This window comes from Archocentrus centrarchus, chromosome 14 (genome assembly GCF_007364275.1).
Source record: "Archocentrus centrarchus isolate MPI-CPG fArcCen1 chromosome 14, fArcCen1, whole genome shotgun sequence".
In the NCBI taxonomy this organism is placed as follows: Eukaryota; Metazoa; Chordata; class Actinopteri; order Cichliformes; family Cichlidae; genus Archocentrus; species Archocentrus centrarchus.
This window is the reverse complement of record NC_044359.1, coordinates 21430474-21450233: the sequence shown is the minus strand read 5'-3', so window position 1 is coordinate 21450233 and position 19760 is coordinate 21430474. Positions and strand designations below refer to the sequence as shown.

General features: G+C 41.0%; 3 protein-coding genes across 6 annotated transcripts; all 3 read right to left on the bottom strand.

Annotated features, from left to right (window-relative positions):
• Positions 1 to 640: 640 nt before the first annotated feature.
• LOC115791829 (APC membrane recruitment protein 2-like) lies at positions 641 to 4954 on the bottom strand. Of its 3 annotated transcripts, XM_030746099.1 has the most exons (3): positions 2525 to 4954; positions 1668 to 1996; positions 641 to 1388 (listed from the first exon to the last, which is right to left on the bottom strand). In XM_030746099.1, the coding sequence occupies exons 1-3, from the start codon at positions 4805 to 4807 to the stop codon at positions 1328 to 1330; spliced, it is 2673 nt and encodes an 890-aa protein (XP_030601959.1). In that variant the 5' UTR covers positions 4808 to 4954; the 3' UTR covers positions 641 to 1327. The 3 variants fall into 3 exon arrangements, with proteins under 3 accessions (XP_030601959.1, XP_030601957.1, XP_030601958.1); XM_030746097.1 differs by having other exon boundaries at positions 1668 to 4952; XM_030746098.1 differs by lacking the exon at positions 641 to 1388 and having other exon boundaries at positions 1626 to 1840; positions 2064 to 4951.
• Positions 4955 to 6898: 1944 nt separating this feature from the next.
• On the bottom strand, positions 6899 to 12039 carry LOC115792376 (organic solute transporter subunit alpha-like). Its single transcript, XM_030746889.1, has 8 exons — positions 11961 to 12039; positions 11668 to 11819; positions 11390 to 11463; positions 9547 to 9705; positions 9251 to 9362; positions 8985 to 9131; positions 7276 to 7381; positions 6899 to 7160 (listed from the first exon to the last, which is right to left on the bottom strand). The coding sequence occupies exons 1-8, from the start codon at positions 12034 to 12036 to the stop codon at positions 7000 to 7002; spliced, it is 987 nt and encodes a 328-aa protein (XP_030602749.1). The 5' UTR covers positions 12037 to 12039; the 3' UTR covers positions 6899 to 6999.
• Positions 12040 to 14105: 2066 nt separating this feature from the next.
• On the bottom strand, positions 14106 to 19582 carry LOC115791801 (palmitoyltransferase ZDHHC20-like). 2 transcript variants are annotated; one of them, XM_030746056.1, is made up of 12 exons: positions 19447 to 19582; positions 18392 to 18418; positions 18200 to 18294; positions 17982 to 18106; positions 17465 to 17534; positions 17269 to 17301; positions 16983 to 17103; positions 16334 to 16466; positions 16079 to 16205; positions 15706 to 15792; positions 15537 to 15616; positions 14106 to 15412 (listed from the first exon to the last, which is right to left on the bottom strand). In XM_030746056.1, exons 2-12 carry the CDS (start codon positions 18401 to 18403, stop codon positions 15369 to 15371), a joined length of 927 nt encoding a protein of 308 aa, XP_030601916.1. In that variant the 5' UTR covers positions 18404 to 18418; positions 19447 to 19582; the 3' UTR covers positions 14106 to 15368. The 2 variants fall into 2 exon arrangements, with proteins under 2 accessions (XP_030601916.1, XP_030601915.1); XM_030746055.1 differs by having other exon boundaries at positions 17982 to 18102; positions 19447 to 19576.
• Positions 19583 to 19760: the final 178 nt, after the last annotated feature.

Sequence of the window (19760 nt, the reverse complement as noted above, 5' to 3'; positions counted from 1 at the left end):
TCAGCTTCCCATCCTTAACCTGAGGTTTGACTCTCAACACTTATTAGCCATTACAAATTCCTCATGCATTTTCTGTCTTTGTGCAAATAGTCTTTGTAGGTCATTCCACCTTTTTCTGTTAAAATAATTAGCAGCTTTTTCTTTTCCGCAGTTATGGTAAACTCCAAAGCAAATGATCGACTCAGTCAGAGTGGAATTATTCAGCACATCCATTAGCTACATTTTTACACTAAGAATAGCAATGACACACATTCCCAGACCCTTTTCCCTTTGATAATAAGGTAGGCTATGCATGTTAAGCGTTTTCCCCTCACAGCTGACTGGCCTGGCTCTGCTGGCATTCATGTGCTCACTATTCAGGTCAGTGAGCTTGGAGTGTGGATGATGTTGGAATGATGTGTCTATGAGGACAAGCTGAGTCTTGGCTGTAGTAAGATGGTGAGAAACTGTGAGGATCATTCTGAAATATATTTCTCATTCTGCACGCTCTGATTCTTAATTTACTTATATTTCAGATTTACATGTTTCTTCCATGTAATCCAACTTATTTATACATATATGGCCCTATTTCCTTGTATTAAAATCAGCAGTTCGACAAACGGTATACAGTTCACAACTTAAACAGATCCCACATGTTACGTACTCATATTATTTTATTGATTAAATAGGAAACAGGACAACATAGATGAGTCTCTACACGGAGATATTCTTCTCATCCAAGTATAACTGGGATAGGAATAAAGATGTGCCAGTTTATGAGCTGGAGATCTCATCCCACCATCCTTTCTGTCTTGCTCAAATGTTCATAATGCCATTTTTAATGGCTGCTCTCCACTGTCAATTTCATTGCGAGGAGTTATTATCGCTCTTTCCTCAAAACCGCAGTCCCTCCCATAGTTCACAGTGAGATCTGAGTATGTTACATATGAGCAGGCGGACACACAGGCGCTGTACAGTTCAACATGTTGTGCAAAACGTCATGGCACGTTTTCTGCTACATACATCCAGAGAAAGGTGTGGAATGTAAATTTGGTTGTTGCATTTATTTATAGAGCTCCTCTGGTTCATCTCCTGGCATAAATAAAAGGTAAAGGGACTGGCTATTATCAAAGAGACTTGCTGGAAAGAAAGACAAAAAGACTTGAAGGTTCCTACAAAAAGTGGGAGTAACAAAAGTTAAAAGTACTGTAGAAAAGACTGAAAAAATTTCTGACAGTCTGTAGGAAAAGCACCCTTAAAAAGGCACTCGCCCAATGTTGTGTGAAAGGCTATGTGTGTGTATGTGAGACTGTGTTCCCAGATGACCTTTTATCTTGCTTATCCTTTGTTACTGATGCTGCTTTGTGTTCAGGTGTGACCCTGAACCTTTCCTGAGTGCGTGTCCAGGTGGCTCAGCACCGAAGAGCCAGGCTTGTCGCTCCGGCTGCCCGTGGGGATGTTTGTGCTTGAGTGCCGTCAGCCTCCTTGACTCTGTTCCTGTTCCTTATAGAGTAGTGAAGCCAAGAGATGACAGAAAGACCAGCCAGGAATTACATTATAGAATGCAAAGTTAAAAATGGGTAGTGTTGGAAAAAAGTTGCTGTCAGCACATTAATCTATAGTTGATTGATTGATTCTGTCCACAGTCTTATTTCCTTATCTGGGTGCTGCCACCTGTAGCTGCAGGTTTATTACCAACTCTGCGGACAGGAACCTTGGACACAGGTATCTTAGTGCGAGGGGGTTCTTTATTCTGAGGGATTTGGGAGGCAGTGTGAGTCTGTGCGCCATGCTTCACTGGGATCTTTGAGTCACGTGTTGAACTGACGAGAACTTTTGGATGTTGAGGCTGCTGACTGTCCTCCGGGATGTGTTTTGAGGTGGCTTCCACGGCACTGATTTTATCTTTGTTTCCTGCATCATGTGAGTTGAAATTGGGTCTTTCTTCTTCTAACACGGGTGTAGGTGGGTTTCTGTTTGGTTCCTCATCAACTTGTTGCTGGCTGTCCCGGACAGGTAGCCTGCCCACCCTGCTTCCTCCAACTACAGGGATTTTGCTAAGCCCTGATGCTTTGACCTGTGTCCTCTTTTCTCTGGGGGGCTCTTGGAGGCTTGTTCGTGACTCCTTATGTGGTTCTTCTGTTTTAGATGGCACAGTCTGCACTCCCTGCCCACTTATACTATTTGGACCGGCCAGTTGGCTATCCACTGTCGCTAGTCCACTTCCCCTAGGCTTAGCAGAGGCTGGAGCTTCACTTTGCTGAGGTGAAGGGATAGAAGTAAAAGAAGTGACAGGGCAAGGAGCAGTGGGCGGTGCAGGATGGGCTTTTGGTTGAGAAACTGGGATCTGATCAGAACCAGAAAGGGGTTTGGATACAGGAATTGGGGCAGGAGAAACTGGGATCTGAGCCAGGGCAGGGGGCATTTTAGATTGAGGAACCTCCTTCTGAGCTGGAGCAGGCAGATCCTTACATACAGAAACTGGGACTTGAGCAGGGGCAGGAGGGGCTTTAGATTGAGGAGGCTCCTTCTGAGCTGGAGCAGGCAGATCTTTAGATACAGAAACTGGAAATTGAGCAGGGGCAGGAGGGGCTTTAGATTGAGGAGGCTCCTTCTGAGCTGGAGCAGGCAGATCTTTAGATACAGAAACTGGAAATTGAGCAGGGGCAGGAGGGGCTTTAGATTGAGGAGCCTCCTTCTGAGCTGGAGCAGGCAGATCTTTACATACAGAAACTGGGACTTGAACAGGTGCGGGAGGGGCTTTAGATTGAGAAATTTGTGTTTGAGCAGTAGCAGGCTGATCCTTAGATAAAGAAACTGGAATATGACCCAGAGCAGTAGGTGCTGCAGAAACTACAGTGTGAGTGGTAGGTGCTGGAATTGGTGTGGGAGTCTTATCTAACAAGACTGGGGCAGATGTGAGTTTAGTCGTGGGAGGAAGCTTATCTGAAGAAATTGAAGCTGGAGTTGGGAAACATGCTGGGCTGGGTTGGGTTTTACTTGTGGGAAGACAAATATCTGGAACAGTTACATGTGAGGGAGGGCTTTTATTTTGTTCTGTGAGGGTAGAGGTGAGCGTAGGTTTGGAAGGGGCTGCAGATACAGAGGCTGAGGTTGCAGTTGACGTGAGAACTGCTGTTTTTGAGAGAACACCCAGGTCAGGAGAAGACGATTTTGCTGTAACCGTACAGGGTGGTGATACTGTTGCCGGGGCTTTAGAGTCTCCTGCAACTGAGCTTAGAGAAGGTTTGCAGGATGTGCTACTTAAATCTGATTTAGCAGGTGGAGGTTGGGTGATAGCAGCAGGGATGGGAGGGCTATGAGTTACTGGTGGAGGTTTAATGGACACAGGAGGTGAAGTAGCTACAGGACTAGGTTTACTTACAGAAGTAGTAGTTTGAGGAGGCAGTGCAGTCTGTGAAGCCAGTTTGCTAGCTGTAGAGGTAAGAATTGGACTAACTGAGGGAGCCTTTACTACAGAGGCTGGGGTGTTTGGAGGAGCTGTGGTTGTTGTAGAGGTGGAGCTCACTGTAGATTTAAGTGTAATCAAAGAGGAAGACATAGGAGCTGAAGTTACAGGAACAGTTGAGGGTTTTGTTGTAGCGGGCGCTGGAGCTGTGATGATTTTAACGCTGGCAGAAGGCTCAGAGGCTGGAGTAGAGTCTGAGCTCAGTTTGACTGAAGGAGTTGTCAAAGTGGAAGATTTGGTGAAAGTTGTGATGATGGTGCTTGGCTTGGAAAAGGGGGAAGAGGTTGTAGTTGCCTTTGACAGTGGAGTAAAGGACTGGGGCGAAGTTGTTGTGGGAACAGCTACATGAGAAGGTTTTGCTGTGAAAGCGGTGCTGAATGTTGTTAAAGTGAGTGGAGAGGAGACACTGGGTTTGGGCAAGGGAGCTGTGGATGATGGCGTGACCTCAGTCACCACAGCACTGAGAGCACTGCTTGCTTTTCCCCACTCTGCTTCCACATCAGCCATGATGTCTCCACCCCCTGTGATGGAGTCAAAAGTCAGGAGAGAAGAGATATCGGCAAGCAACGAGCTCAGGCTAGTGTCTCCGGGTATCAGTGGCGGTTCAGAGGTGGGTGATGGTGCTACATTCTCATTAGTTTTACTCACGCTGCCTGTTGTTGCCTGTGGAGTTGTGGGCTCTGGTGGGGATGGGGCTGCACTGTCCGGGATTGTCAAGCTCTTGACATGTTCACGGCTCTCTGTCTCTGGGCTGTCCAGAGAGCGAGGCTGGGATTTAGGTGTGAGGGTGAGGTCCTCTTTGATGATTTCAACGCTGTTGGCACGGGATGACATGAGGAGTGGACTAGGAGGGACTTCCTCCTTGTCCTCTTTATCTTTCGATTTGAACTTAACATTTCCAAAGAGGCCCTTCAGCCCACGGCGTTGCCGACCCACCGGCTGGGACACAGTGTGGACTTGACGGTCCCCCACTCCTCTCCTGCCACCCCTCAGCAGTGACAGGAAGCTGAGGGACTTGGCTGAGCTGGCTGAAGAAATGGAGTTGCGAGCAGGGGCGGCAGCCAACACGCCATCTTCACCAAGTGGCTCCTCCTCTGCCTGCTCCCTCTCTGCTTCGCTCCCCTCATGTCCCTTTTCCTTGTCCGGCTCCCGCTCAGAATCTGGTGCAGGACTCTCTGATAATCCATCTAGTGTTTTGCTCCTGTGAACAGGTGACTTGTTGTTTCCATCCCCCTTGCTTCGAATAGAAAAGATGTTACCTGGCTTACGTTTGCCAAACAGCTTGAATCCTTTTCTGATTTTTCCACTTGGCTGCGATTCACAAGGTGGGGGGTCCACGTTCTCCGTTTGTACATCCATCTTCTCGCTGCGTCCCCCTTTTTTTTTGTATCCTCCTGTCAGTCGCTGCAGGTATTATTCCCCAGCCAGTGATGGAGCATTTATATCCAGACTTTTATCTCCAATTGTAGCCTTGCACTACCTCCGCTGCTCTCAGTGTTTCTTTATCAGTTGTCTGTATCCCTCCCTCCGTCTGTCTTTCCCATCCAGCCCTTTCTCCTCTATTTCTCCCTCAAAAGCCCCTCCCCTTTGGCTCATTTTTGTCTGGCTGCCCTCCCTGGTTGCCATAGCAACTGAGGGGCTAAGCAGCTTTCGTCAGCAATGCAGAGCCAGGGGCTGTCATCAACCCACCCTGAACACAGCTTTCTCTTCCTCTCTGTCTGATGACTCTGTTTATATAAACAGCAAAGACAAATGCTCCATTAATAGGGCCACATTTTGAATTCTGAAGGATCTGGCTTTACATAAATTTCTCATCCAGATTAAGGCAACTGTATCTCTGCATGCAGCCTAATAATCTATTAATGCAGTGGATTTGATATTTATTCTAAATAAACTGTTTGTATTTTGATCATCTGTATCACCCCAACTTGCTGTAGCTCATGCCAGTCTGTTATAAATTATTGAAATTGTCATTTATTAAAAATAGTAAAGTGCAACAAATTATCAATTCAAATTAGGGCGATAATTAGCATAGTGACCTGTACATATATGTACAGTATGTTTTGCCTTCCCTTTTCTCTTCATCTAATGTGCTGGGTATGTCTTCAAAAAAGCAGATTTTTAACACCTGTTAGAAAACATTGAGGTGTAATACTTTATACAAGTGGAGGCTAAATGTTTTTGTTTTAAAATCAAATTCAAAACTCAGTCGTGGTGGCATGACCTTTTGAACGTTTGAACAGAATCAACAACAGCCTTGAAGAAAATGAAGCCACTGATCTTTGAGAGGGAGAGAAAACTGTGTGGAGCAGCTGATAACGCAACGCTAAAATCTGCGTGACGTCCTTGAGTTAAATAATGGTGCAGGCTTTTTCTAATTTACAAATCATGCAGATTTATGAGGGGCAGCTTCTTGTGTTTTAATTACCGAGTAAATAAATGTGGTTTGGGGGCAGAACTAGTGTGGCCTCTTGTGGTTGCTTAAGAAACAGCAGCAACATTGCTTTTTTTAAAATGTACAAGTCTGAAAATAAAGCTGCTGTCTCATCCACATGCATTCCCTGGCCCGGATAAGTCTTTGTAAGTGGGTCAGCCTTCTTTGAACAAATGTGGCTATTCTGAGCTGTGTTAAGATTCAGGAGGAGGTTTAAAGATCTGTTCACTCAGGCTCACATGGACGTATCTTAATGCAGTGCTTGTAAAATTGTTGATTTTCATAGTGAGTGTAAATGATTTGCGCACAAGTACAAAAGACATTTTCATTAAATTCAGTGGTCTTCTGTCTTGCATCACCAGTTTAGGTCAATGCAGATAATCCAAGTACTGAAATAAACTCAGTACATTTCCAGTATTTGTGTCCTTTGTTACTGTACTTGAAAGTAACCACACACATACACACACACCAATTAACAAAATGAATAAGATGTTTTTACTCACTTCTCTCTAGGCCAGTGTATACCTGTGACCCCAGTACATTTTCCCCTGTATGACATGCATGTATACTAGTTACAACTTTAAAAAATAAGAACACCAGCGTTGTCTCAAGTGTTTTTATACAGGTCTTTAAAAAAAATAGTCCTGCACAGAACCTGTTACAAATTCGCTGCAAGTAGAATCAACACCGTTTAGCACAGATTAAACAAATACAAACATTAATGAGCAAATTTGAAAGGGATTGGGCAGTCTGGCAGGCAGATTTGTGAAGAAGAAGAAAGGGATTGCATTTTTACTGGTACTCAAAATTTTCAGTACTCAGCATCCATTAATTAATTTCCCTCTAACCAACACACCCATTATACCTAAACTTCAGAACTATGAAAGTATTCATTTTGGTCAACCAAAGTTTTGTCACCAAAAGACTGACAAGTACAAAGACTCAGGGCTGAAAGTTACCCAAAGATGCAGTAAAACAAATGCAGTTCTTTTTTCTTTACGCTAAAATAAGGTAACAGGTTAGACTAGTTAACAGTCTCTTACACAATCATTTACATAGTTAAAAGAGCAGAGTACACTGTGTTTCACTGTGTGCCTTTCACTGTGTGCCTTTATTTTTAGACATCATGCTCCATGTGAGTAGCCTCCAGGGAGGCTGTGGTGTTCTGGTCGCCATCATGTGTCTCAGAGGGAAGTGCATCATATGTGCGGCGGTACAAAAGCCGAGTGACCAGGGTGATGATGAACATCTCCATGATCATTATCTGCTGACTAAGCACTGCAGGACACACACACACACACACACGCACGGGAAAAAAAGAAAAAAAAAATCATGGTTGGATAATTTCACTTCGCATCAGTAGTGGATTTCTGAAAGGAATTCAGTTTCTTACTGGAGCCACGAGCTTGAGACGATAAAGGAGGTGCACAGGCGATGGTTCCATCCAAGGCCAGGATGTTAATGATGGATGTCTGCAGCTGGCTCAATATAAGTACTAACTAAGGATAAAAACAGTTCGTTTACACAGTGTTTTTACTGTAATGTATACATGCAAGTAAGGGTTGAATGTGCAGCATGTCTATGAAGCTGATTTTCATGAAAGTTCGTAGGGAGTTTGGCAGAGCACAGGCAGAGGATAAACCCATTATACCCCAATCATTTTGGGGTTTTTGTTGTTTTTTTGTTTTTTTTATGTGATTTAGGTTATTGGTATTGGTATTGGCTTATTGGCTTTGACCTTTGTAGGAGTCATTCACCCATCTGCCGTGACTGGTTGGGGATGAGGGGAGGGAGACGGGACAAGATACATGGGACAGAGCCAGAGTTTTAAATTTAATTACTAATAATTAAATGTAATAGTGTCTTTTATGATCTGAGTGTTGTCTCCAACCAGAAGATCAGAGCGCTGTACTACAAAGCAAGTTCAACATACACAGAGCATCCTTCCATTTACTTATCCTAATATCGGCAATCAGTGGGACCAAGCTGGTTATTAAGTTAACCAGGGTTTCTCCTGTATGCTCACATGAAAGGGGTGGCGTTTTTTGTCAGGAAGACTGGACAAGAGCGACTTTATGAATAAAGTCTAGCCCATATGAAGCCACGAAAGAAAGCTAACAAGAATACAAATTGTATAAGTTAACAGGCTTAATCAGTATCACAACTCGGGAGAATCTCATGGATTATAATTGTGTATTTCATTAAATTAGTGTTTAAAAGAAAGTTTTAGTTTTTATTCTTCCAGCTACAGACTTTATATTTCTTAGTGATCATCAGGGAAATGGCAAGACAGAGGTGAAAAACTTTAGACCTTCCTATCCTGTCCTCACAGGAGGCCCTAGGGACCTTCAAGGAGTGGTGACAGTATTTTCTGGAGAACTGATTGGTCAATAGGTGGTGATTTTGTACCTGTTGCTCTCTAATTTTGCAAACCTGCTCCAGAGCAGGTTAGGTTTTGAAGGAATATACTCATGGTATACGTTTGCCCTTACCATATGTACATTTATTTGCCTGAGAAATTTGTCTTAGACTGGAAGATAAACATAACTGATTAAAAATACAGAAGCACATAATGTTTGGTGTCATTGGGAACTTGGTGTTCTCACTGGGCAACGGTTAGCCACTCATGGAAACTACACAATGATAGAAATGGAGACTTCAAGGTCATCTCGGGAAGCAGCTGTTGAAATTCTCTGTTTTACCTGGGAGGAATAAGCTGGTAGCAGGTTTCTTCAGTTTGCAAGATTAGGTTATGCACGCAGGAAAGAAGTGAACCACCTTCAAGTACAGAAAACCCGGGGATAACCCTGAAGTTATCCAGATAAGACGAAATCCTGCTTTATAGTACAGACCTCTGGAGTTAACTCAAATGTGTTGATTACTTATAGGTTTTCCATGTTCTAACATTTTCAACCTAAATCATTTGTTTCAGTTGTCACAGTACCACCAGCATCATATTACTCCTGATCTCTGATAAAGAGTACAAGACCTTTGAGCTGCTTAACTTGTCACAAGAAAATTAGCTGTATTGTTTCAGCTTCAGTAAATATCCCTAAGACAAGTGGAACACCGTAGCATGTGGTATTACAGATGTTGACTCACTTGGTACATCGCGTACTTTGGTATAATCTTGAGGCAGCGTAAATAGCGGTTTGTGTTCATGAAGACAATGGCAACAGGCCAAAGGGAAGTGATGGTTAGAATACCAACGAATGGGTTAATCCAAATGGCTGCACCAGTGATCTCCAGCTGGAAAAAGAAAAGAAAATGCATATCCACACAGATATGAAGCTCATAAATATGTTTTAATTTAATGTACATCTAATTTAGTCCACTCAGATATGTAGAGAAGCATTTCAAATACTTACATCTGAAAGATCAAAGTTGCCATTGGTCCACAGTATTACAGCCAGGACAGAGAGCACCGTTTTTAGGATTGCATACTGAAGAGCGCCCAACTTCAGCAGGAAAAGCATTCGCCTGAATAAACCCAAGCCAGAGTCAGACTAACATTATACATGTGGACCATCTCAAGGCAATGTGCAGTCAACAAATGATAGAATATAATAGAACATCTCATTTCTTGGGGATTAAAGAACATAGCATTGAGTTAGAGCCAGAACAGTGATATGCAGACTGCATTTATATAAAAAGGTATAAATACCTTGACATGGGGACTTGCGGTAAACATGGACAGCAGCAGCAGCAGGGTCCTGTGCTGATCCTAAAGGGTTTACCAGAAAACTGCTGCAAAAAGGCACTGCTGCCCCCCAACTCCTCGATCAACAGAACCAAGACCTTGTAAACCACGACTGCAAAATAACTACACAGAAAGAGTTAACTTAATACATGACTAAGCTGTTATATGCATTGTTCTTTATTCAAATCTGATTATTTGCCAAATAAAACTAACCATCACAGGTAGAAAAATTCTAAAAACCACAATTTATGTATAGCCGTGTGAAATATGTGCCAGATCTAGCCTGCTATGTTTGCATGGGCAGCTAAAAATTCACAGTAGGCAACTTGGGTGAGACAAAGACCAGATGTTAGACCCACCAGCTTGTAAGCTGTAGATTTGTGGTTTAAGACTCTGTTCAGATGCTGACATCTGCTGACTGTTTCTGTACATAATCCCTGCCAAAGGTAACCATTTTAAAACAACAAAGCTTTTACTGTCCAAAAAGAACACCCAAGTTTTTCATAAAGGCAACCCCCAAGCCCCTTCAGAATAATAGGTTCTCAGGCACAGTAAATAAATAAATAAAACACAGGCCAATATCAGCCTCTCAAGAGAAGAACCACATTAGAAATGTGACGTACGGTGCTGCACGTGCATCTGTTCTGAGGTTGTCTTACTGCCTCGAGGACAGGACAGCTTGCAGACTTTGATGCATCCAGAAATTCTGCATCATATCAAAGAATGGTTCAAGATAATGTGAGGCTATCTGAAAATGTAACTAAAAGTAGGTCTTTCAACAGGATAAAGATCTTTGCACACTAACAAATCCACCAGGCAACGGCTCAGGAAAAAAGATATTAGGGGTATGGAACAGTCAAGTCAAAGCCCAGATTTGAACCTAATTGAAATGTTGAAACAGGCAGCACATGCAAGAAAACCATCAAACATTATTTTGCATGGAAGAAAAATAAAATTCAACAAGCCCAAATCTGATGGAGACTAATGGTTTCAGAAAGTTTCCACAAAAGAGGGCAATATTAGTTTTTGAAGCCAAGGGTTTTCTTACTTTTCCACAGAATCAGATTAAATCAGCAGATACTTTTATTGAATAAATGCTTGAGAAAAAGGCAGCGTGGTGGTTAGCACTGTTGCCTCACAGCAACAAGGTTCAAATCCACTCTCTGGCTGAGGCTTCTCTGTGAGGAGTTTGCATGTTCTCCCCACGTCTGCGTGGGTTCTCTCTGGGCACGCTAGCTTCCTCCCACAGTCCTCCCCAGTTAGTGAGGTTGAGTTAATTAGTGATTACATTGCCCATGAATATGAGTGTGAATGATTGTCTCTCTCTCTCTCTGTTAGCCCTGACTGGCAACCTGTCTGGGGTGTATCCTGCCTCTTGCCCTATGGCAGCTGGGATAGGCTCCAGCCCTGCAACCCTGAATTGGATAAGTGGATGGATGTCTGAGAAAAGCTTTTTGTGTTTGAGTTTCATATTTATCTTTTGGCATCATTTCAAAGAGGATCAAATGTTTGTTAAAAAAAAAGAAAAAACGCTGGTGCTCACTTTTTTTGTGTGTAGTATGAGCTTTGAACCCTAAAATGTGTAATGATTCATCAAACACTTAATCCTTACATGGTCTAGATTGTTCCAACAGTACAAGCCTTTCAGGTTTTTAACGGTTCATTATGTTTGCTCTGTAGTTTATTTTTTAAGCTATTAAATAAAGCTGCATGGAACAATATTAATGATAGTGAGTTCACTGAAAAGTGTTCTCTTCATAGGGCAGCTGTAAGATATCACAGGAATTCAGGTGTAGTACAAACTCACCAGTTAGACGTCATGTCTGTGATCATGACTGCCCTCGGGATCCACATCCCAATGCATGCCATGGTGGCAATGACCTGAAACCGTGAAGCATTCATGTGAATAAAAACACGCAGCTGCAACATTTACCACAGTGTTTTAAGACTTCTGTTAAAATACATTATGGCTTGATTTTTATATTTCAAGCTGTCCCAAGTTTTTGAAATTTGTTAATGGTTATATTTCTATTTGTTTTTCAGTCAGTGGCAAATTGTAAAGCCTGAGCAGGCCTGAATACTCACCGGTGCTGCACCGTTTACCCAAATGATTGTGGTCTTCTTGGGATACGGCAGTTTTTTGTAAATATAGACACACTGTTCCAGGTACAACAGCAGGGAGACACTGGACATGAGGGTGAGCATGAAGTACAGGCAAAATCCAAATGCATCAAGCTCTGATTTAAAACAATAGGAAAGAACAGAAACAGCATGAATCAGACTTTTAGGTTAAAGTGTACCTTAAATGAATAGGAATGTGTCTCCTTCCTTCTGATCAGGTGAATATGTTTGATGATGTAGTAAAGTGTATCACTTACGCTTGATCATATCCATAGCTAATGGGGGCTCCTGCAAACAAGCTGGATCAATGGTACCGTTGAGGGCTTCCTCCATGGCAGGCAGATGCTCGTCTTAACAAAAAAAACCAACAGACCCCCAAAAAAACCCCAAACTCACAAGTGGACTAAAATAAAAATAAAAGTAGTGTTGTAGTCAAAAGTAAAATCTGCTTCCCCGTTACATTCCAGAGTCTGTTAGCAGCTTCAGGGACAAGCTGAGTACCTTGCACTTGAAGGGACTCTGAAGAAGTGAAGGTGGGATGAGATGTGGCAGGCAAGATTATTACGCGTGAGTAACCGTCACTCATTCATTCGCAGGTTTAAGTGACAGTAATTAAAAGGTTAGTTTTTGTTAGAGGGTGAGACCTGCGTTGTGTCAGGAAAGGTGAACTTTGGCAGGGTGTGTTGTTTCCTTCTCAGTACATAGCATGAACTGCGAGCTAGTTTCTGATTTTGATGTCGGTACATTTCACTTACTTTACTGCCAGTTACCCACAAGCAAGTGGAAGAGATAATCAAAATCTGAGTCCCTTTTAAACAAATGAAAAGATTTTCTAACTGCCACAAGTACACATAATACTTCTTAGTTAAATTACAGTATTTTAACGTTACACTACTGAGCTAAGGATAAGCTTGCCATTATATCTGTCTCAATTTGTGTTTGCTCTCTCTGATATGAAGGTTTATTTTGTAGTGGGTTGTAAGCATCATTCTCAGCTATGGTCAGGTATGTTATACAGAAACCAGTAACTATGAGAGTGTTTGATTTAATTGATTTTAGCCTTTTGCAGGGTTCATGTAATACTATTAATTAGTGCCTAAAGAAATTCAGTACTGCGTGAATAGGAGCCAGAAATTTTTTTTTAGAAAGTTTAAAGTTGAGAATCCTATGGAATCCTTTATGAACTATTAGCTTTCAAAGGGTTCAAAAGTCATGTTGAGTGTTGAGACTATTAAACTTTATCTGTTGTTCTATTTCAGAGAGGTGAATGGCACTGTGGTCGCTCAACTGTTTCTGGCTAATAAATGTCTAATCTTTTTCCCACGTCATCATATTTCGTCTTATGTCACCATTATGTCTGGAGAGAGCACAGAATACACACATGTCATCTGTTTGCTGATAACAGTGTAATGAAAGTGCTACAAAATTTTTGAGTCACCCCACCAGTAGCAGAACAAAGCATGACAATGAATTTTGTTTTTTTTTTAATTTGTGTTAGATGAACACCTGTTAGATGAAGACCTGCATTTGTTCATGTAAATGGGGAGTCTTCTTCATGCACTAACGTTAATTGTGGAATTCCACTTGGTTCTGTGCTAGGACCAGTTCTATTTACACTATACATGCTTCCCTTAGGCAGTATTATTAGAAGGCATTGCATACATTTTCATGGCTATGTAGATGATACTCAGCTTTATCTATCCATGAAGCCAGATGACGCACATCAATTAGTTAAACTGCAGGAATGCCTTAAAGACATAAAGGCCTGGATGACCTCTTAATTTCCTGCATCTGAATTCAGATAAAACTTGCTTGCTTATAGATGTTGATTGTTGGGTTTTTGCTGTATTACTGTAGGGTCTTAACATTACAATATAAAGAGCCTCGATGTGACTGTTGTTGTGATTTGGTGCTATATAAATAAAACTGAATTATCTGGCAAATAATATAACTTGTACAACCTGTCCGAGATGTTTGTGCTTCAGTTTGAGTGAGTAAATTTCTAGTATATTATTTCTACTAGTGCATTCACATGCCACAGTATTGTTTGGCCTATATGTGCAAACTGATATACTTAACAAGAGAAAAGTGAACGAAAATAGGAGTGGTAGACACTATATGTTTAAATGGCTATAAGATATTGTAAAATTAAAATAAGAGTGCATAAAGGCTAAACTCAGGTGATTTCAGCCTGTTTCTTGGTGGTTTTCAGTTAAATCTTAATGGGTCATGACTTCTAAGCTCTTTAAGCACTATGGGTCCACGTGTTCTGCAGAGTTGCTCCACAGTGAATATTTTAAATTCTCATGTTTCAACAGGCCAAAGAACACAAGTGTTAATGAATCAGACTCAATAGTTTCTTGGATTACATTTATTGTTACAGAACAATCATCAAGCTGCAAGATTCTTAGTATAAAAAAAAAAAAAAAAGCATTTTCTAACAGGCATTAATTAAATCAGCAGCTCCAGATGCCTGTTGGCAAGTTCAGTGAGGAAACCAGTCATTGAACTACTGAGAGTCATCAATCATATAGGCCAACAGCAAAATCTGCACATCATTCACAGTTTTTATTGTGCTGTGTATCACATCCACTAAAAGGGATGCAATATAAAGAAACAATGGCCAGCAGTAAAGAGTTTAGGCCCAAGGACACAAATCAGCAAATGTCCCTGACCTTTATATCTTTTTTTTTTTTTTTTAATGTTCTTTGATTTTGAAATAAATCTCAAAGGGGTGGAAACAAACAGAAGATCCTTCAAACTGATTCATGTTAATATATAAATACAAAAGACTTAAGTGTTAATTCTGTAAGATGGAAAAGAATCATTTTAGTGTCCTTTTGAAAATGAAAAAAATAAATAGAAATGTGATTTACAAAATTAAAAAATACATGGAAAGACAAAGAAATAATTTTAAAAAATAAATTACAGATAATTATACTGCAATGAAAAACCGCAATCTCGCTGATCATCTTGGTTTTACAGGAGATCCGTTGGCTTTGTGTCTCAAGTACCTGGAATGAGATTAAACCGTTTAATCGAGCATTAAACTGGATTTGGTCCTCTCAGTTTGAGCTTATATCAACTGCGCATTTGCCCATCAAATAAACTGAAATGCAAAATAAATATTTTAAAGTGTAAACAGAACAAAACCTTTAAATATTTACAAATGTGTAAACTAAATTGGAGACCACCTGCTAATTGCACTGTGCTTGGAGTTTGACTTATAAAACATACACACTCTGTAACATTTTAGATGAAATCAAGATACAAAGCTTTGCTCTGCAGTTAGACTTTAAGAAGTTGATTAACACTGATAAAGGATGACTCTTTAGACAAAATGTGTAAATGTGTACATAAAGACAAACACTGGCTCCCGCATTTTGGGGATTATTTGAATGCCTTTGGCTTATAACAAAGACAACATCTCCTCTGCTTCAGACTGGTGCAGTCTATGAGGTCGCTGTAGAGGCGCTTTCTACATGACAGCAGTATTGTTGTAGTGCTCTTTCAAAGCACGCTGGATGAGGAATGGTCCCTGTAAAACAAATCCAAAACATATGGTTTGAGGCTGCATCAAAGCTTAAAATGAAGGTGTAGGATGGCTCCTGTTGAGGTGCTGATGCTCCTGGTTTAAGGCATCGTAGTTGAGATACAGGCATCGTCTACTGCTCATTCTCCATTGTCACAGAGACAGTCTGGCCTCCATCTAAAAAGAAAGCACGAGTACAAAAGTTGTTGCAGGAGCTGTTAATGGTATACTGAGCACAAAAACAAACACACCCTGGACACATAAAAGTGTTTAAATGTGAGAAAAAGCATTAACAACATACTCATTTTCTCTTTGCTGCCATCTTCTGTGTGCTGAACATTGTTGCTGTGTGCACACGGGTTAGTTTCTCCATCAGCAGGACTGTAATTGAAATCAGAATAGAAATTCATTCATAGCAAACAAAACTAAAGTTTTTGATGTTAAATGTTTGAAAGAAACTGAAAACTTGCCCTTTGCCATTCTGCTGGAGTACACTGTGAGCTTGTTCAGGATCTATCTGCACCAATCTAGTGACAAAGGAATGCCCATCTCCCTGACTGAAAATACAGATATTAAGATGTTCACATTGGTTTGTGGGACCTTTCTCCATATTTATGATCCTCCATTAAATTAACTTTAACAGAAACGGCTCGACAATTCACTGAGCTCCTGAGAGCGACCCATTCTTTCACAAATATTTGTAGAAGCAGTCAGCATGCCTAGGTGCTTGATTTTATACACCTGTGGCCGTGAAAGTAACGAACACCTGAATTCAATTATTTGGATGTGTGAGTGAATCCTTTTGGCAATATAGTGTATATAATCACATCAGAGGAGACTCACCTTGAGAAAACAGGAAAAAAACAGTATTTTGCTTGGTCTCCAAACACCTCAGCCACATTTCTTCTAAATCCCAGAGAATATCCATTTTTGTCTGGTCCATTTGTGAAAACAGGAGCCCTAAAAGCCTCTGAGGGGGAAAAAAAACAAACAAACCCCAAAACAAACAAAACCAAAAAAAAAAAAAAAAAAAAATTATTTAGCCACTAGTTATTTTTAAACAAGTGGAATTAAATGAAGTGCATTTACAGTATTTACCTATAGTGGTCCTGTTCTTTCCCACGAGCCATAGATGGTAACCAAGAAAGGACACGATGCTGATGAAGAACAGGGCCGCCACAAAAAACAGAAACAAGATGTGGAATTTGGCGTGTGTGTCAGGCAGCTGTTTCTTCAGGATGGGGGGAAAAAAAAAAAAAAAAAAAAAACCCACTGTTATCAAATCAAACGTGACAAGCCTAAGTGAAATTATGTGGAAAATTAAACTAACTATTATTACTTTATTGTCTCAGTGCATCATCATCTGACATGAGAAACCAAGCCATGTAAAAAACATCCATTATGTCACTATGTGACAGGAGCCACTGTCTTATGCAAAGTATGCTGCAGAGGATTCTCTCTACAACACATGCTTGCAGTGGCACTTTCCTAAAGCAATTGCAGAAGTGAGACATCACACCACAGAATGCTCTGAATATTATTGGTCAAAATCGCTCACAAAGCCCAAGACTCCTGCAGGTCATATGAGTAAAAAGATCCTTCCATCCTTAACAGCAAGCGTAAACATGCAAAAGTAGGTAGATTTATAAATAGCATGCGCAAGCACGTGCGCACACACACACACACACACGCACGCGCGCACACACACACACACACGCAGGCACCAAGAGGAAGTTTATGTACTTACGGTCCAGAATTTGATGAAATACTGGATGACTGTTGCACAAATTACTACACAGTAGAGTGATGCGTAGGTCAGGAACAGGACAAAGTACTTGTAGTTTGAGAACCCGACACAGTTGTTCACCCTGAAAGAAGATAACATCAGAGCAACAGGAAGAAAGGGGTGGGGATGTTGAACAACAACAATATTAATTAAAAAAAAAAACAGCAGTAATTAAATTAAAAAAAAAAGAAAAAAAAAGATAAAATATAGATAAAAGCAGCTTAACTGCAAAGTAAAAAGATCCTACCAGGGGCAGTGATGGTCCATTTTCAGTACACACCTTGAAGAATAGGAAGGAGGAAAATATGCATCCATCAGTAGTATCTAGTACACATCAACATGTTTATCTTTCTACTGACCCAGTAAACAGTACATGAGCAGTCAGAGCTGTCATAAGATGTCAGCATTTCATAAACTGGAGGGCTCACTTAGAAAGGACTCACATTTCACAGGTTGAGCAGTGATGGCAGCGATCAGGTTTGATCACCTGACAGAAGTCGCAGTATCTGATGGCTAGAAAAAAACAAACAAACAAACAAAAAAAAAAAACAGGATTAACTGTATACCCGCTGGATATTCGTTAACTCTCCCTGTGACATCCTGACGGTTGATTAACGGAGGAGCCAGAAGAGAGAACAAGGAGCACCTGAGTCTAATTAATCCTCCTGACACAAGCTTTTCCGTAAACACAGCACAAATGAGCCTGTATGTATTAAATGGGGAGACAATGTAGCAAACACATTTATGCATTTGTAGGACTTTTGTAATGTTGTGCTTATGTGACAAACATGAACCGACTGATGATGAAAATATCTGTGCACTTCCTCTTTTTACAGCACAACATTTTGCTAACAGTTTTCCCTGGTGGTCTGTGTTAAAGCAACAACTGGGAATTTAAAAGAAAAAAAGTAATGTGCAACCACAGTCACTTACTGCACTGTATCTAAAGCCTTACTGTACCTCCTCCAGCTGTGCGTGTGTACACGGGTAAGTTTCTTGCCACTTTCTTCAGGATCTCTTGTTGGGCCTCAGCTCGCTCCTCTCTCTCATACAGCTCCTTCTCTGCCCTGGGAAGACTGAACTGACAGCAGGAAAAAAAAAAAAAAAAAGTTCAGGAGATTTGCTCCCGTCCCCCTTCCTCTTCTGCTCTCCTAAGAGTTTGACAGAAGCACACTTACTGCTTTTGAGGGACTGGCTGGTCTGGACCAGATAGTTTTCCAGTAGGCCCATATGAACATACCGAGGAAAACGTGAAAGATAACCAAATAGCTGACTGTGGCAGGAAAGAAAAGGATGATTAGCATGAGTGCATTAACAGCCTCAAATGTGTTATTGGAAACATGAAAAGTGTGTGGGGGTGCAGTACTTACTTCGTTCTGCATTATTTGGGATTGTATCTACATGAAGAAGGTAAAAAAATATATATACATTAGTGAGGACGCATAACTGCACATCCCCCATCTCTCTCTCTCACACACACACCCCTACCCCTTTCTCACACCATGTTGCAGCAGCCTGGCACGACCAGCAGTGACCCACCCACAACAGAGAGCTTTGTTTAAGCAGCAGCAGGGATGTCCCTGTCCTGACCACAGCAGCTACAGACATAACTAGAATGCAGCGATATGCCAATACTGGCCTCAATACCTGAATCAAACTAACTTTGTGTGGGTTTTTGTGTGTTTTTTGTTTTTTTAGGGGGGTGGGGGGGCGGGGGTGTGTGAAAAATACCATAAATACCCATGTACTGCTCACGAGATTTATTCAGGAGTACACCAAATAAATCATACTGGAAGATTTTTAAGTCTTTCTGGATTAAAATCTCTTGATCAAAATTAATTTTGAAAAGTTTTTTTCCCCCAACATTTTTTTTTTAAATTAAACTTATTGACAGATAAATTTACTTCGACAGCATCCAAAAGTCACTGACCTAATTTCAGCTGGCTCAAAAGCAAACTTTATGTATTACCAACCCAATAAATGAGCAAATAAATAAATACATATTTTAAATTATAATTAAATTATATAATTTAATTTTATAATTAAATTATAATTTAAATGTGACTGAACACCCCAAACCCTTTCACCTTCACTCCACTTTACTTATTTTTATAACATCCATTATTTGATACATTGTGCAGTGGTTAATTATTAACAGATTTAAGTATTTCCTCTCACTGGGAAAAGAAAAAAAAAAAAAAAGTTGACAAACGAAGCCGAAATGGAAAAAAGCGTTTATGTAAAACGTTTCCGTAAAAAGGAAATAAATAAACGTGCTATTGTTCACCAAACGCTTCAACATGTGTACCGAGTCTGCAGCCTGATTTTAAATCTGAAGCTTATCAAAGTTGGCATCCCTCTAACTAACACGCGGCTGTCCCCCCTCGCGAGGACGGTCGGTATCTGCAAAAATGAGAGTACTTACAGACACAGAGCTCCACAACGTAAGCGTAATACGACCAGCCAACAACCAGGTTAATAAACAAGACAGGTACCCAGTTCAGAGCCCGTTTACAGCACCTTAACGCGTGAGAGGGCGCCATCTTTAATCCGTGTTTGACAGTAGCTCAAGATGACGTCATAACCACGCTTTTAAATGGTCCTGCCAGAGACACACCAGGAGCAAGATAATTCACTGCAACACAGACGATATCTGTCTGTTTATCGTCTGTCTGTTCAAAAATGTATTCTGAGTATATTTTTAACGCGTCGTTTGTGCTCATCTGTCTCAGCAGAGTA

Excerpts from the sequence above, each read along its gene's own strand:
- LOC115791829 (XM_030746097.1), bottom strand. The coding sequence starts at position 4,807 with ATGGATGTACAAACGGAGAACGTGGACCCCCCACCTTGTGAATCGCAG. Across the intron at positions 1,389-1,667 it reads GTCCGCAGAGTTGGTAATAA|ACCTGGACACGCACTCAGGA; the intron begins ACCTGCAGCTAC and ends CGGTGCTGAGCC.
- LOC115792376 (XM_030746889.1), bottom strand. The coding sequence starts at position 12,036 with ATGGAGGAAGCCCTCAACGGTACCATTGATCCAGCTTGTTTGCAGGAG. Across the intron at positions 9,706-11,389 it reads ACAGACATGACGTCTAACTG|TTATTTTGCAGTCGTGGTTT; the intron begins GTGAGTTTGTAC and ends CTTTCTGTGTAG. Across the intron at positions 9,132-9,250 it reads GCAACTTTGATCTTTCAGAT|CTGGAGATCACTGGTGCAGC; the intron begins GTAAGTATTTGA and ends TTCTTTTTCCAG.
- LOC115791801 (XM_030746055.1), bottom strand. The coding sequence starts at position 19,564 with ATGGCGCCCTCTCACGCGTTAAGGTGCTGTAAACGGGCTCTGAACTGG. Across the intron at positions 18,295-18,391 it reads CCCAAATAATGCAGAACGAA|TCAGCTATTTGGTTATCTTT; the intron begins GTAAGTACTGCA and ends TTCCTGCCACAG. Across the intron at positions 15,617-15,705 it reads CTCCAGCAGAATGGCAAAGG|TCCTGCTGATGGAGAAACTA; the intron begins GCAAGTTTTCAG and ends TTTCAATTACAG.